General features: G+C 49.6%; 1 protein-coding gene across 1 annotated transcript; it reads left to right on the forward strand.

Annotated features, from left to right (window-relative positions):
• The first annotated feature begins 43 nt into the window (after nt 1-43).
• On the forward strand, nt 44-7,267 carry CUNH1orf116 (chromosome unknown C1orf116 homolog). The gene is made up of 4 exons (XM_027659815.1): nt 44-148; nt 3,062-3,191; nt 4,585-4,762; nt 5,217-7,267. The coding sequence occupies exons 2-4, from the start codon at nt 3,105-3,107 to the stop codon at nt 6,389-6,391; spliced, it is 1,440 nt and encodes a 479-aa protein (XP_027515616.1). The 5' UTR covers nt 44-148; nt 3,062-3,104; the 3' UTR covers nt 6,392-7,267.
• Nucleotides 7,268-13,756: the final 6,489 nt, after the last annotated feature.

Genomic DNA, 13,756 nt, shown 5'->3' on the forward strand with positions numbered 1-13,756 from the left:
GCCCAGCACCCGCGCAGCCTCATCTCCGCCGGGGAGGAGGGTTAATGTGTAACCCGGCTCTGTTTGGTTAGCCCAGAAAAGCAAAGAAGTCCTGGGATAGGCACGGCCGGGACAAGGAATTGGGCAGCACGCAACGACGGACAGCCTGGTAAAAAAAAAAAAAAAAAAAAAAAGAAGAAAAAAAAAAGGAAAAATACAGATTAATAATAATAATTTATATTCCTTCTTGTCCTTTGCTTTCTGTGCTTTTCCTGCTCGATGGGCTGCGGGTTAAGGGGCTCAGCGTCTCTGCCTGGGTGGGATGGGGGGGTGCTCTGGGTGCCTGCAGGGCTTTGCTTTGGAAGGGTGAAATGTGGTGGAGGTGTCACCAGCAAAGCTGGTTTGAAGGTGGTGGTGGGAGGCAAGCTGGGGAGACCCCCAGCTGCTGGGGAAACTTGTGCTCAGGACAGCAAACAGCTCGGGCAGCTGCTGTGTGTGCTTAATTTACTTGTTTAAATAGGAGAAACTATAGATCTGCCACCATCCCCTTTCCCCCTGAGGTGGGATCCATCCTGCTGTGCTGCTCAGAGCAGGAGCAGCCGGGACGGTGCCTGCAAAGGGGGGGTTTTGCTTTCATTTGTGTTTCGGGCTGGCCAGGACAAAGCCAAGGCAGGAGGGGTACGGCTGCTCTGCCTCAGATGGCAAAACCACCGAGGTCCTTTAGCATTGCTGGAGAGCTGGGATAGGGAGTTTGGAGTGGTGCTGGCTAAAAGAAAGTAGCCTCTTCACATAAAGCAATTAGCATTAATTGCTACCCAGCACGTCTTTGATGTTTGAGGGCTCCGTGGGCTTTGCAAAGGACAGTTATGGCAGCGGCCACGGAGGCTGAGGGAAACTGGCTTTTTGTTTTAGATAAAAAATAGCTTCTTCCAATAGAATTTTTAGTGGGGGAAGAGCTACACAGCACTGAAAACCAGCTATAAAAAAGTTTTTCTAGAACCACGTCTTTAAAGGCTCGGTCGCATTTTTGGTTTGTGGCTGTTCCTCAGTGAAAAGGAGGAACTGTAAAATCCTTCTGAATCACGAAAACTGGGGGGGGGTTCAACACTGATTTTTTTTTTTTTCTCCCTTTCCTGAGTTGTGCATTGGAGCCATAATCGCATCAGAGAACTGGTGAGCAGGAAAATGAACTTCTTGTTTTGGTGCAGATCCTCTCCAGCGCCCGGTGAGCTCGGGGCTGAACTTTGCCTCCCCGAGAGCTGGGGCTCGGCGGGTGCCAAACCTTTGGCAGCTGCTTTAGGTCTCTACAAGTACTGTTTGAATGAGGGAAAATTAGTTCTTTAGTGGACTGAAGATGGTGGACATCCTCATGGAGAATTAGCTCTCTCCCACCCAGACACTGCTGGCCCCAGCCAGCTGCCAGCTCAAGTTAAAGCAAGACTTTCACTTCCCCAGAAGTGTTTTGCTCTTTCAGATTTGGGAGGGAGGCAGCGAGAGGCATTAAAACAATCATGGTCAAGCCTCTTGCTACTTAGAAGTAGATATAAATCTACAAATCTCTATATCTAATTGTGATATAAATCTAAATTTCACGTTGTGGGCGTTCAAGTGCACAGCAGAACTGTGCAGGAGCCTGAAGTCCCCTAAACTGAGCAGGTATCTGCTTCCTGACAGCTCAAAGCCCTGGCTATGAAGTGATCTGAATTCAAAGGATCCAGGGAATTGCTGTTTCAAAGCCACCACTTACTGCAACGTCATTTAAGCAGTAAATAATGCAAAGCCAAGACTGAAATATTAAACTCCTCCTGCATGGAAGGATTAGATCTGTCAGGGCGTGGGCGTCGAAATCTGATTTTTGTGGCGTATTCCAATTACAAAGGAATTCTTTCAGGGTCTAACGCTCGGAACAAGCAGCCAGTTCTGCTCACTTATCTCTGGATCTAATTCCCTGATCCTGCTACAGGCAAAAAAAAAAAAAAAAAAAAAAAAAAAAAGCAGCAGCAGTTTGTTCCTGTGGCCAGGTTACAGCACAAAGAGCTCCTCTGTCTCCCACCGAGAAAATCCTCTCGCGTGGGTCCCTGTGTGTGGCAGGGGGTGTTTGTTTTGCTGCTCCCATTCGCCCCCGCAGCCCCAGTTCCCTCCTGAAGAAGGGGGTGGTGCGTGTGAAGGAAACTAATTGGTGGTGCCAGGGAATTTTGGAAGCTTCCATGCTTTACATCCATAAGTAATTACACCTTCTGTGGGTGCTCGGCCCGTGCCCGCGGGCAGCAGAGCTCTCTGCAGGTATAACTGTCCCCTCTGCCACCCAGGACACTGCTCTGGGGTGGTTTCGGGGTTGGGACTCCAGTGCAGGGTGTTTGTCAGGCAGCTGCTGCCACATTGGGGTCCCTCTGGTGTTTGGGGTCTGGGCTGCATCCAGAAGAGCATCAGGGGGGCACTGAAGCAGAGAGGGGGACATGGGGTGCTCTTTGCAACCCCTCTGGGGCAGCTGCATGCCCTGATCCCTGCAAGCTGTGCCAGGTATTTGCCCAAACACACCCAGGCATGCCCTGAAGGTACAGGGGCACCTCCCTGAGGGCACCTCCCCATGGCTCCCCAAGGAAGGGTGGCAGAGGAAGCTCTTTGCCAGGAGGAAGCTCCTGACAGAGCAAGGCTGTGAGTAAACAGCAGCATTTCGGGTCAGCACGTTCAGAAGTTCAAGCTGCAGGGCTGGCAGAGGGTGTGGTGGAGGGAAGAGGTCCCATGAGCCAGGGCTGGGAGTTGAGCTGGGGCAGGATCTGTGCTGCTGAGCTCTGAGGCTGAGCTGGGCTTACACAGCTTTTTCCCTTGCCTAATCCACCCCTTGGAGATGATTAGAGACCCACCAACACGAGCTGGCCGTGGATGGGCTATTCCAGAGCTTATCCCATCTGGGGAAAACTTCAGTTCGAGGATGCTTTGAAACAGCCCAGCTGTGTCTTCTCCTGGAGAGAGCAGCCTAAGATGGAGCACATTTATACCCATCCAGCAGTTTCAGAGCCTCCCTCCAGCTGAGCCAGGGGGGAATCTCACAGCTTAATGCTTCTCCTTTCTCCTGCTCCAGCCGGGATACTGCCCCCGTGCCAGACGCCACGGCAGCCCAGGATATGCCAAGGAAGGAGCTGGGGATGGCTGGCTGCAACTCTGGCAGCTGTGACAGCATGGTCAGCACGGCCTCCAACCACTCACAGCGGGTAAGTCACCCTGGTGTGCCCAGCCTGGGCGTGGAGGGGCTCAACTCGCCCCTCTGGGCAGCTGAGGAAGGATTTTGGTCAGATCTCTGCTCCAAACCGCTCTCCATCGGTGCTTTGGAAGCACCTGGGGGCCCTGAGACAGCACCGTGCTCAGGGCAGCACAAGGACCAAATTAATCCCTGCCCCAGAGCACTCCCAGACTTCCCGTCCTGCCAGGGGTGCGGCAGCACTCGGGAACCTTCACTCCTGAAAGGTGTCCTCTGGGACATGACCCTGAGAGCCCAGTGGCTCCTGTGCTGCCTGGAGGTGCAGATGGAGGGCAGGAGGGGCCTGGCCATGCCCCAGTGAGGGATTAGACCAGTTGGATCACTGGGTCAGACTGGCTCCAGCAGGGGAGACAGGGAGCTGTGCTCCTCCCAGCTGCCGAGAGATTCATTTCCCAGTTAAGGCAGAGAGGAGTTTGGACCATGGGTGTAGATGTGTAATTTTTCACTATCTGTCCATTAAAGCTTGTTTGTCTCCCAAGACTGATTCCAAGATTGATGGACTAATTACATCCTGTCTGACTTGGAGCATAATTGATATGTGGAAGTGCAGCACTCAGTCCTGACAGGTTTTCCATTTGATGTATTGCAAACCAGAACCAAACCCTCTGAATTTAATAGGGATGGAAAAACTGGTTGTGATATTGCACATTAAAAGATTTGGATAAGTGTCTCTGCAAAACAGCTCCACCTGGGATAATTCCTCCTCTGTGTTTGTTGATCTAATGCACACTCCATCCTGTCCTGCACTTCATTTTTTTTCATGATACATTGCAGGAATCACCTTGCAACCTGGCATTTCCACAGCAATATCTGATATTATAATATCATATCTCCTGGTACTTGAAATACAACAAAAGTTAAACAGGGCCTTGCTGAGATATGAATGGGAGGACATGGAGAGTTCATCACCTGCACAGAAACCTTCAATATTTAGGATTTTTCTAAGGTTCAGCATTGCTGAGCAGGACAGGTGTCTTTACCAATAGATCACCCATGTCACCCCTCTGCTCATATTTCAGAGTAAATTAAAGAACTAAAAGATAGAGGCCAAGTTTTCAAGTTCTGAATAACCCATCTTGTGACACACAGAGTAGGGCAATACAAAAATGGCTTTAAGTATATATATACACATTTTTATTGTAGAAGAAGTTGTACATATATATATATATATTCCTATTTCAGAGGAAGTTGTCTATTTTTCACTGGTTGCAATACCAATTTTTGGAATAGCCACTGGCCCAAGTCTCCTGGCCAGGAGCTGTCACAGGCTGCCTCTTAACTACCAGGACATTAAACAGAAAACACCTCTGTCTCCTACCTTTACTACTTCATGTTCTTTTTTCCAGAGTGATAACAGCTATGACTATTTATCTGTGGAAGAGAAGGAGTGTTTGATGTTCTTAGAAGAAACCATTGGCTCACTGGATGCAGAAGCAGACAGTGGGGTCTCCACTGATGACACCGACTATGCAGAGCCCTCCAAGCTGCCTGGGACGTGGCCCAAGAAAGACCCCGTGGGCCAGGGTAAGAGGGAAACCCTTCTCCAGGATTTGTGCACAGAGGGAATGTCTCACGGGAAGCATTCCCTTGGCAGGGAGGGGAGGAGCACTGCCCCAGTTTTATGTGTGTGGTGAGGCACAACCAGGTGATTTCCATCACTTGCTGTGGGCACCTTCTCCTGGTTCTCCTTGGCAGCTTTGGAGCAAGGTCAGCAGGACCACAGGGCAGAGCAGCTCTGCTCATGCTCCCAGCAGGCTCACACAGATTAACCTCCTTCACCAGGTGCTTTGTCAAACCCAAAGTGTCTGTCTGACTTCCCAGGCAGTGACAGGTCAGCTGGAGTCAGGGTGAGCTCTGGGGGCAAGTCCTGAGCCGTGGTTGCACTGGCTCAGCGGGTGTGAAGCGTGTCCTGCAGACAGGAAGGTTCTCTGAGCCCATGTGTGGGATAGTGTGTGACTTCATCTCTCTCCTTCCCCAGATTTGGGAAATGGGGCTCCCCCTCCAAGCAGAGGTCAGCGTGCAGCTGAACAGAAGAGTGGCAAGAGCATCTCTGCCTCCTCCAGCTCAGCTCCAGCAGTGGTTCCAAGCCCAGGTTATTTCAGTCTTCCAAGGAATATCCCTGCAGCAAACAGAGCTCCTGACAGCAAGGTGATTGTCCACACAGCGAAGGACCCGGTGCCAGGACAAAAACCTTCACAGGAGGACAGGTTTGACCAAGCCAACACAAGAAGCCATGTGAAGTCCATGGGATCTTTGATTATCCAACCTCCAGATCCCTTCCAGGATGACCAGGTGACCTACGAGTGGTCACGCAGCAATCGCTCAGATGCCAAGGGGGAAACAGCCAAGGAGACCAAGACTTGGACTTCATGGGGCCAGCCAGAGAAATTCACACTGGAAGAGGCCTCTCAGGACCCTGATGCCAAGCGAGGGCCTCCAACTGCCCCCAAGCCACGTAAATTGCCACCAAATATTATCCTGAAAACCAGCAAAACCATCCCAGTGCCGCTCGCCACGGAGCACAACCAGAAGGTAAAGGCACCACCTCCACCCTCAGGTGGCTCTCAGCCCAGCTCTGCCAGTGATGCTGCTGCTGAAAAGGTGAACCCCGGGCACCTCGACCCCAAGGAGAAGGAGAAAGCCCATCGGGAGGCACTGGAGAAGCTCGGACTGTCACAGGACAGGAGGGAGCCCAGCGCCCACCTCCAACCTCCCACACACCCCCAGCCAAGGGAGGCTCCGCTCCCTGTCCCTGGGGAGCCCGAGGCAGCGGGAATCCGACAAATAGCATTCAAATCCAACACCCTGGAGCGCTCTGGAGTGGGGCTGAGCAGCTACATGGCCAGCACCAAGGAGCAGAACACTAAGAGCAGCAGCTCCCTGGGCAAGATGTCCTTCATCGAGCGGCTCGCCCCGAGCTTCCTCAGGGGCGGCCGCCCCCGGCCCGTGTCCCTCATGGCGGGGAAGGACTTTGCTGGCCTGAAGGAGCAGGGGCAGGTGGAGCAGGAGAAGAGCAGCAAGAGGAGATCTCACCCTCTCCCAAGCTTCCCGAGGCCCTCCCGCTCCGCCGTCAGCGTGAAGATCTCCCCGAAGGGCACGACCGACGAGAACCGGCGGGAGGCACTGAAGAAGCTCGGCCTGCTGAAGGAATAACTCCATGGGCTGGTGGGAGAGGGGCTTCTCACCCCAAAATCCAGGTGTCTGCACTGCCTGTCCCCTGGCAGGTCGCTCCTGTGCTGCGTTCTGCTGCCCCAGCACCTCAGGAGAGGCCCCCGGAGGTGTTTGGAGCTTCACGACCAAATAAAGTAACGCCACGTGTACATAATATTTTGTACATAGCAAGTGTATATGAGCTATTTATATAAAGCATCGCTCGGCATGTGGGCAGGGTGTGTTCTCCTACAAGGTCTGTAATGCATTTGGGGATCCACTGAAACAGAGAAGCCTTAGAATTAGGGGTTTGGCTTGTTTTAAAAGGGGTTGCCTGTGGATAAAGCCTTTCTGGGAAGAACTGTAGGACTCTGCTGTTCCTTCAGGACTTTTTTTGGGGTATTTTTATTACTTTTATCACAGCCTCTGAGGCCTAAGTGCTCACCTCCCACATGCAAGTGCCTCCCAAAACCACCACTGCCACACACAAAACTGTTGGACCAGCAGGCACTGGAGGGGGCTCAGCAAAGCTCTCCCTCACACGGTGTCTGCTGGAGGGGCTGGGGGGCTGCCCACACATCCCACTGCCTCCTCTGCCACCCTGCTCTCCCACCCAGCCCCAACCTCCTGGATCTGGCACTTGGCAGATGTATGAGCGCCATGAAGTGACTGTTAAGAAGCAACAGGCTGTGTTGGTGTCAGATCCAGAAGTGCTGCCCAAAAATGAGGGAGATGCAAGTCTGAAACAACACCAACTCATTCCCTTTCAAACTCTCCTGGCATCTCTCAGCCCCAGCTGATGCTGCCAACACCTGTGCTGCTCACCTTTTATAACAGAGGTGGTTTATTTCTCTAATAAACTTATATATGATCAGAAAATGACTGTGTAGTACAGATTTATGTTGCAATCAAAACTCTGCTAAAGCTAAATACTGCATTTTAACCTTCAATATATTTTGATTTGAGAAGAGTGAGTCACCCAGGCAGCTGGGCATTAGAACTGATGGGTCTGAACCAGAAGCAGGGGATCCTGCACCCCAGGAGCCACAGAGATGGGATTTTGTGTTAAGTGCTCCCAGCACAATCAGCAGATGCAAAGTCTCCCATGGCAATCCCATGGAACAACCTGGTCTGGTGGAAGGTGTCCGTGTCTAGATCAGGGGGGTGGAACAAGGTGAACTTTAAGGTCCCTTTCAACCCAAACTGTTCTATGGTTCTCTGACTCCCGGCTCTCCCTGGGAGCACAAAGGGGGAATGTGGAATACCTGGTGCTCCCGTGTTTACTGGCAGGCTTGAACCAGCCTGATGTGCAGCCAGACAGCAGGAGAGGTTCCACCCAGCCCTGAACTCCTCGGGCTGGAGACTTTCAAGTGCAAATGATTGACTTTAAAGGCAGCAGGAGCAGTCTAAAGAGGAGAGGAAGATGCAAGGTTAAGCCCCAAGTAAAGGGGTCAGCCAAGCTCTTGCCTGGTTTAAGGGTACATTTTCATCCATGTGCTCCTCTCCTCTGACCATTCCATCTTACCCACAGCAGATTCCAGCTACTTAATGCTCTGTCTCACTGCTCATCACTTGCATAATGCAGATACATGACTGCTGCAGACTCAAAGGTAATCTCACCTCGATTATCTAATGAGAAAGGAGGAGAGCATTCAGGTCTCCCTCAAAGCATTTCTGGCCTGAAACAGAACCTCAACTTTTCTTAAAACTAAATCGTTTTGGAAACAAAAGGATTCTCTTCCAATCCTTGGGTTTAGTCAAAACCAGAATGTACTAGAGTTGTGAAAGCTGAGTTTTGATCAGATTTCCAGGCAGAAATCTCACTTCCAAAGATTGTTTATTAACCTGTGATGGGGTGGAGTGATATTCATCAACAGGATTTGTGCACATTGGAATGAAATGCAAACAAAAGAGACTAAATGAAAACAACCTTTAGCCACCAGGAGATCAGGGTCATTCCTCTGGGAATGAACTCCAGATCTGTGCCTTTCCATGGGGTGCAGTGCTCCTGCTGCTGCCAGACCCTCTGGGTTGGATCCCTCACCATGGGCAAGCCCCGTTCCAAGGGCAGGCATTGCTGTTCAATCCTGCAAGTCAAAATGTGGCATTTTCCAGGCTGGCTGTGTTTGTAGCCACCAGAAACACAGGTGTTTATGCCCAGGGGGTGTGTGACTCCTGTCCTGGGACCTTATGCAAGAGTAGACCCATGACTCTGCCTGGTGCCACATGGATCAAACCCTGCTGCTGACAGATGGATCCTGCTCCTGCAGGGAGCACGGCCACCTCTCAGCTCCACGGGGCTTTTTGGGGCACCTGGAAGTGGATTCCTGCGACCAAACTGCTCTTTTCTGCCTCCTGCTTCAGCCTCAGGCACAAAGAGGCAGCTGTGGAGGAGGGGGACAGTGCAGAGGGGATGTGAGCACCCCGTTTGTGATCACTGGGCTCAGGCTGGGGGATTTAATGACCTGCCAGGCTCCTCCTTCCCGTTGGAGCCAATGTATGTGCAACTCGGTGTTTGCTGAGGAACCTGATGGGTTTTTGGTCAGACCTTTTCTCCTAGTCCCCTCCCTGAGGTGCAGATTTGCATTAGGCTGGTCAGCCCCAAACTAATTTAGTTAATTGCTCAGCTACAAACAAGCATGTCCCTGCTTTCCTGAAGTGTAGCTAATCAGGCATAATTTTCTTGCATTCCTTGGATCCTTTATGTGGGTCAGTACTCTTCCTCCCCTTGTGCACACCTCTTATGTGGGGGGGCTGTGAAATGGTGCAGTTTTGCACTAAGAGGCCCTCCCCTTCTTTCCATGGAAAGCCAAAGCTCCAGTGATGCCTGTTTGGAGAGGAATTAGGAGCCTGGCTCTGGGTTTTGTCAACATGAGCCTGTTTAGTATTCACAGGCTGTCTTGGAAAGGTGATGGTGCTGCAAGGTCAGCGATGAAAACCATTGAATGGAGTTAATGCTGCAAGCAGTTAATTAACATCAGTAAATTGTTTAGTGCAATTGCCTCCACGGGTCAGCCCCTCTCTCTGAAGAAAGCCTGCAATCAGTTTGGAAATTAAACTGCCTGTTAGGAACAAAGGCACTTTGTTTATCATCATCATGTAATCATGGAATGGTTTGAGTTGGAAGGGACCTTAAAGATCATCCCATCCCACCCCCTGCCATGGGCAGGGACACCTTCCACTAGCCCAGGTTGCTCCAAGTTTATCCAACCTCGTCTTGAACACTTCCAGGGATGGGGCAGCCACAGCTTCTCTGGGCAACCTGTGCCAGGGCCTCCCCACCCTCACAGGGAACAATTTCTGCCCAATATCCAGACTGAAAACATCCCCCCTGTCCTGTCACAGTGCAGCCAAGTTCCTGGGCTCTTCTCATCTGGGAATATCTGAAAGCAGATTCCATACTGCTTAATTCTGGACATAATTTGCTTGGAAGGCAGACCCCAGCCAAAAAAAAACAGCCATGAAGGGAGATCACAACATGCAGAAGCAACAAGACTCGAAAGAGCTGACAACTGTACCCTCAATGCCTTAATGCAGATTATACAGACTGTGTTTATGTGGCACAACGATGTTTAAAAAGACCTAAAGAAAACACTCAGCTTTGCATTTTGCACAGAATATTCATCTGCTTCTTAACTATCAGTCCCACACTGGCTCAGACATATCATTTCCATGTCTACATGAGCCTGTCAAGACCTACTATCCCAACTAAAAGCATCCTGGTGCACATCTTTCATTACAAAGATCAAATTCAGGAGAAGTGGTTTGTTAAATTCTGGCAGTCTCAAAGAAGAACATCATCTGTACTGGGCCACAGTCTCCAGGAGAAATCATTCCTTAGCCCAGCTCATCAGCCCCGAGCATCACCAGGGCATCTCTCATCTTACAACAACCAACCAAGGCAAATCCTGGTCCTTTGAAATGAAAAAAAAAAATTAAAAATCAGTGTGGCAGACTCAAAATTAGGAACAACATTCCATGGAAATTGGTGCCCTTCCCTCAGCCAAGGGTTTGCTGACGTGCAGAGCTGTCCCATCTCGTTAAAATGTGCCTGTGCAGGAGGTGACTCCGAGCTCTGCTCCCATCAGGGGGACACCTGTCCCTTCCCAGAACAACCTAGTGCAGGATTGACACAATATACTCTGTGTTTCTCTCCATTACCTTCTTTAAAAGTAAAAAGGAAGCTCTACCCCCAAACCTCATCACTGCTGCTCCCACCTGTGCCTCCCTTGGCACTGGAGAACCAAGAACCTGCAGGTACAGAAACCCAGACAGCAAAGACAAGCCCCACCAAAGGCATTCCAGCCTTTTCCTGCCAGCTCCTGCTCTGTTAAAACAACCAGGGCTTCTTGGTTTGGGTTTGTTTTGCTTTATTTACCAGCGATGCAAATTTACCTGATAACATCTTAAAAACAAAACTAGATCCAACATTCCTCATTCCTGCTCTTAAAACCCCTGGGTTCAGGCTCAGGTTGGCAGGGCAGGGGGGTGAGGACACTCTGCTTCCCTGAGATCTCTTTGTTTCCAAACACCCTTTAACTTTGAAGTCCAGGCAGTGACAGAAAGGGGCACTGTTGTTCTTTGCACAGGGATTTATGTGCAGCAGGAACAGATTTGCCCTCGCTGGAGTTTAATCATTTACTCCTGCGGGCACCCTGGAGCAGGCAGGGGTTGTTCCCATTTATTAATTACACCTCTGACTGCAGAGAGGCTGTGCTGAGGGGCTGACAGCAACCTCCACAACTGCTCAGTGGGGAAACCCATGGGCCTGGAGCTCTGGTGTGATCCCTGCTGCTGCCACGCTGCTCACACGGAGAATATTCACCCACCAGCACGTGGCTGTTATAGGAAGGAAATTCCCTTAATGAGCTTAGCCCAGAAGAATAAATTCTGTAATAGTTAACTCTCCTTTAGCAGCAGAAGGTGCAAGGCAGTGGTACTCCCTCAGGAGGGTCCTTTCCATGTGCTGCCATCCCTGCTCCCAGCTGCCTTGGAAATGATGCTGAGAGATCCCCTCATTGCTTCCAGTGTTGTTGCCCCTGCTGGATTTGTTTTCTTATTTTGTTTAAAGGAGGGGGGGTGGGCTCAGATGTCCCTGCTCAAAAGCTGAGGACACCTTGGGGACCTTGTGCAGAGCAAGGTGAGTGTTCCCACCCTGGACAGGTGAGGAAGCAGCACACGGTGTCACAGGTCAAGCTGCCTGTTACTACCCCTGAAAATCATCTCTGTCAGAGCCAATCTGTCTCCACCCAAAATATCTCTTCAGAGCAACCCAGGACGTGTCCAAGGCCAGGTTGGACAGGGCTTGGAGCAACCTGGTCTAGTGGGAGGTGTCCCTGCCCATGGCAGGGGGTTGGAATGACATGAGCTTTAAGGTCCCTTCCAACCCAAACCATTTCCTGACTATATGATGCTATGATTCTATAAAATAACACTGAGTAGTCTTAAGGGGTTCCCACTTTATTATATTCCATTTTATTGCTAATACAGGCTAGTTTTATTGCTAATACAAGGGCAATGGCTTTGCTTCTGGTGTGGTAATAAATGTCCTCAGATAGATTAGTTGGGCTGAAGCCCAGCCAATATTGGGGAGTTTATGGCACAGGTTTGGTACAAAATACAATTGCTGCAATATAAGTAATCATATTATGATAAAGAAGGCAAAACTACTCAACAGAGATTTATCTTCAGGCAGGGACACTCCAAAGTGCTTCAATGATTTTTTTTACACAGAAAACAGTCTGGCCTTCAAAGCCTGTCTGCACCCAAGAGGGGAAGAGCAGAACTTTGTACCCTTCAGCAGAACTAGGGCAGAACAAAGTGGTTTCCACCAATCTCCCTCTGAACCTCACACACTTCTCACGCAGTGAAAATCCTGGAGACACACAGAGTGCTGGAACCAGCCCAGGGCATTCTCAGAAGTGACACAGGTAGATTCCTGTTTGCAATAAAACATTTTTATCTGAAGGAAAAGCAGACCAAAGTCCCTCTCAACAACACAACTGTGAAGTGCCTCCATAGCTTTGAGGATATCAGCAGGCCTGCACCTCTCTCAATTAAGATTATTTGCTTAGTGCAAAAGAGGAACTGTGTGTGTGCAAGAATAAACCTCTTTTAGATCCATCTTAAGGCCCTGTGAGTCCATGGGCGTGGCCATTACCCCAAAATAAACTGTAATTGTCACAAACATACCTGGGTTTTGGTGGTACCCGTGCAGAGCTCTGGGTTTGGTGCTGGATGATGGTGCCTTTCCTGTGGCAACAAAACCCACCAACTGGCAGAGTTTAAATATACAATGGTTAGAATGCAGCAAGATTAAATTCAGAGAGAAATCAGGCAGGGACTGGCAAGGCAAAAAACCAGAGAGACAAACAACCCAACTCTAAAGCAGGAGCTTAAAAGTTAATTTTACACACCTGCAAATGGTTCCCAGAGCTTGGCTGGTGATGGTGATGATGCCCTTGTGGGAGAAGCATCTGGACATGCTCTGTGATGAACAACAGGGAAGAGAAAAACCAGACTTAAAATGTAGGAGTTGGTTAAGCAGCACTTGTAGCAGCACAGCATCACCACCCACTTCATTTTTGTTGCAGGGACTGTTTTATAAGAGGGGTTGAAGCAGAAGCAACCTTTTTGTCCTGGATTCATCAAAAACACAGCATCAAAAGACAGGCATGAGCTACATGAAGCACTTGGGTCCATTCAAACCACAGCAGTCTGAGGAAACACAAACAAAATTCTTCCTTGATGTGAAGTTCTGCCTGGAAGTGGCTCAAAATATACAACATTTTACTACAAATATTTAGAGACAGGTGTTTTATGTTGAAGTATTTCGTCTGTAGAGCAGGGGAACTCCTCTCAGACTCTTGCACTTTCTGCTCCTGACCTCTTCATCTTTTCTTTTTCCCCCTTCCATGATGTCACCCACGTCATTATGGCTAAAAATGACCATTTTGGGGTTCCATCCTCAGTATATTGGTGGCCTCTCTGCTATCCCTCCAAGCATTTTGACCATCCCCAGTTTGCTCAGCAATGCACACCCAGGTTTGAGAAAATTTTTTGGTGCACCCATTTTAAACTCTGGACATCAATATATGAAAAAAAGAATTAAACATCAAGAGGTGAGCGAAGACTAACTGAGCTCCAAGCTGCAAAAACCACTTTATTAAACTAAATTCAAGTTGGAAGCAGAGCAGGAGAAGATTTCCAGCACCAGAAGCACCACAATCTAAGGTAGGTGAGCCTCAATTTGCCCTTAAAATACTATTGTTTGGAGAACAATGTACAGTGATTATATGAGACACTTTGAGGGATTTCACCTTTGGCGTGTAACAGATCTGAAATTTAAAGTAATTATTTCCATAGCAA

This window comes from Corapipo altera, unplaced genomic scaffold (genome assembly GCF_003945725.1).
Source record: "Corapipo altera isolate COAL_440 unplaced genomic scaffold, ASM394572v1 77b, whole genome shotgun sequence".
Lineage (NCBI taxonomy): Eukaryota > Metazoa > Chordata > Aves > Passeriformes > Pipridae > Corapipo > Corapipo altera.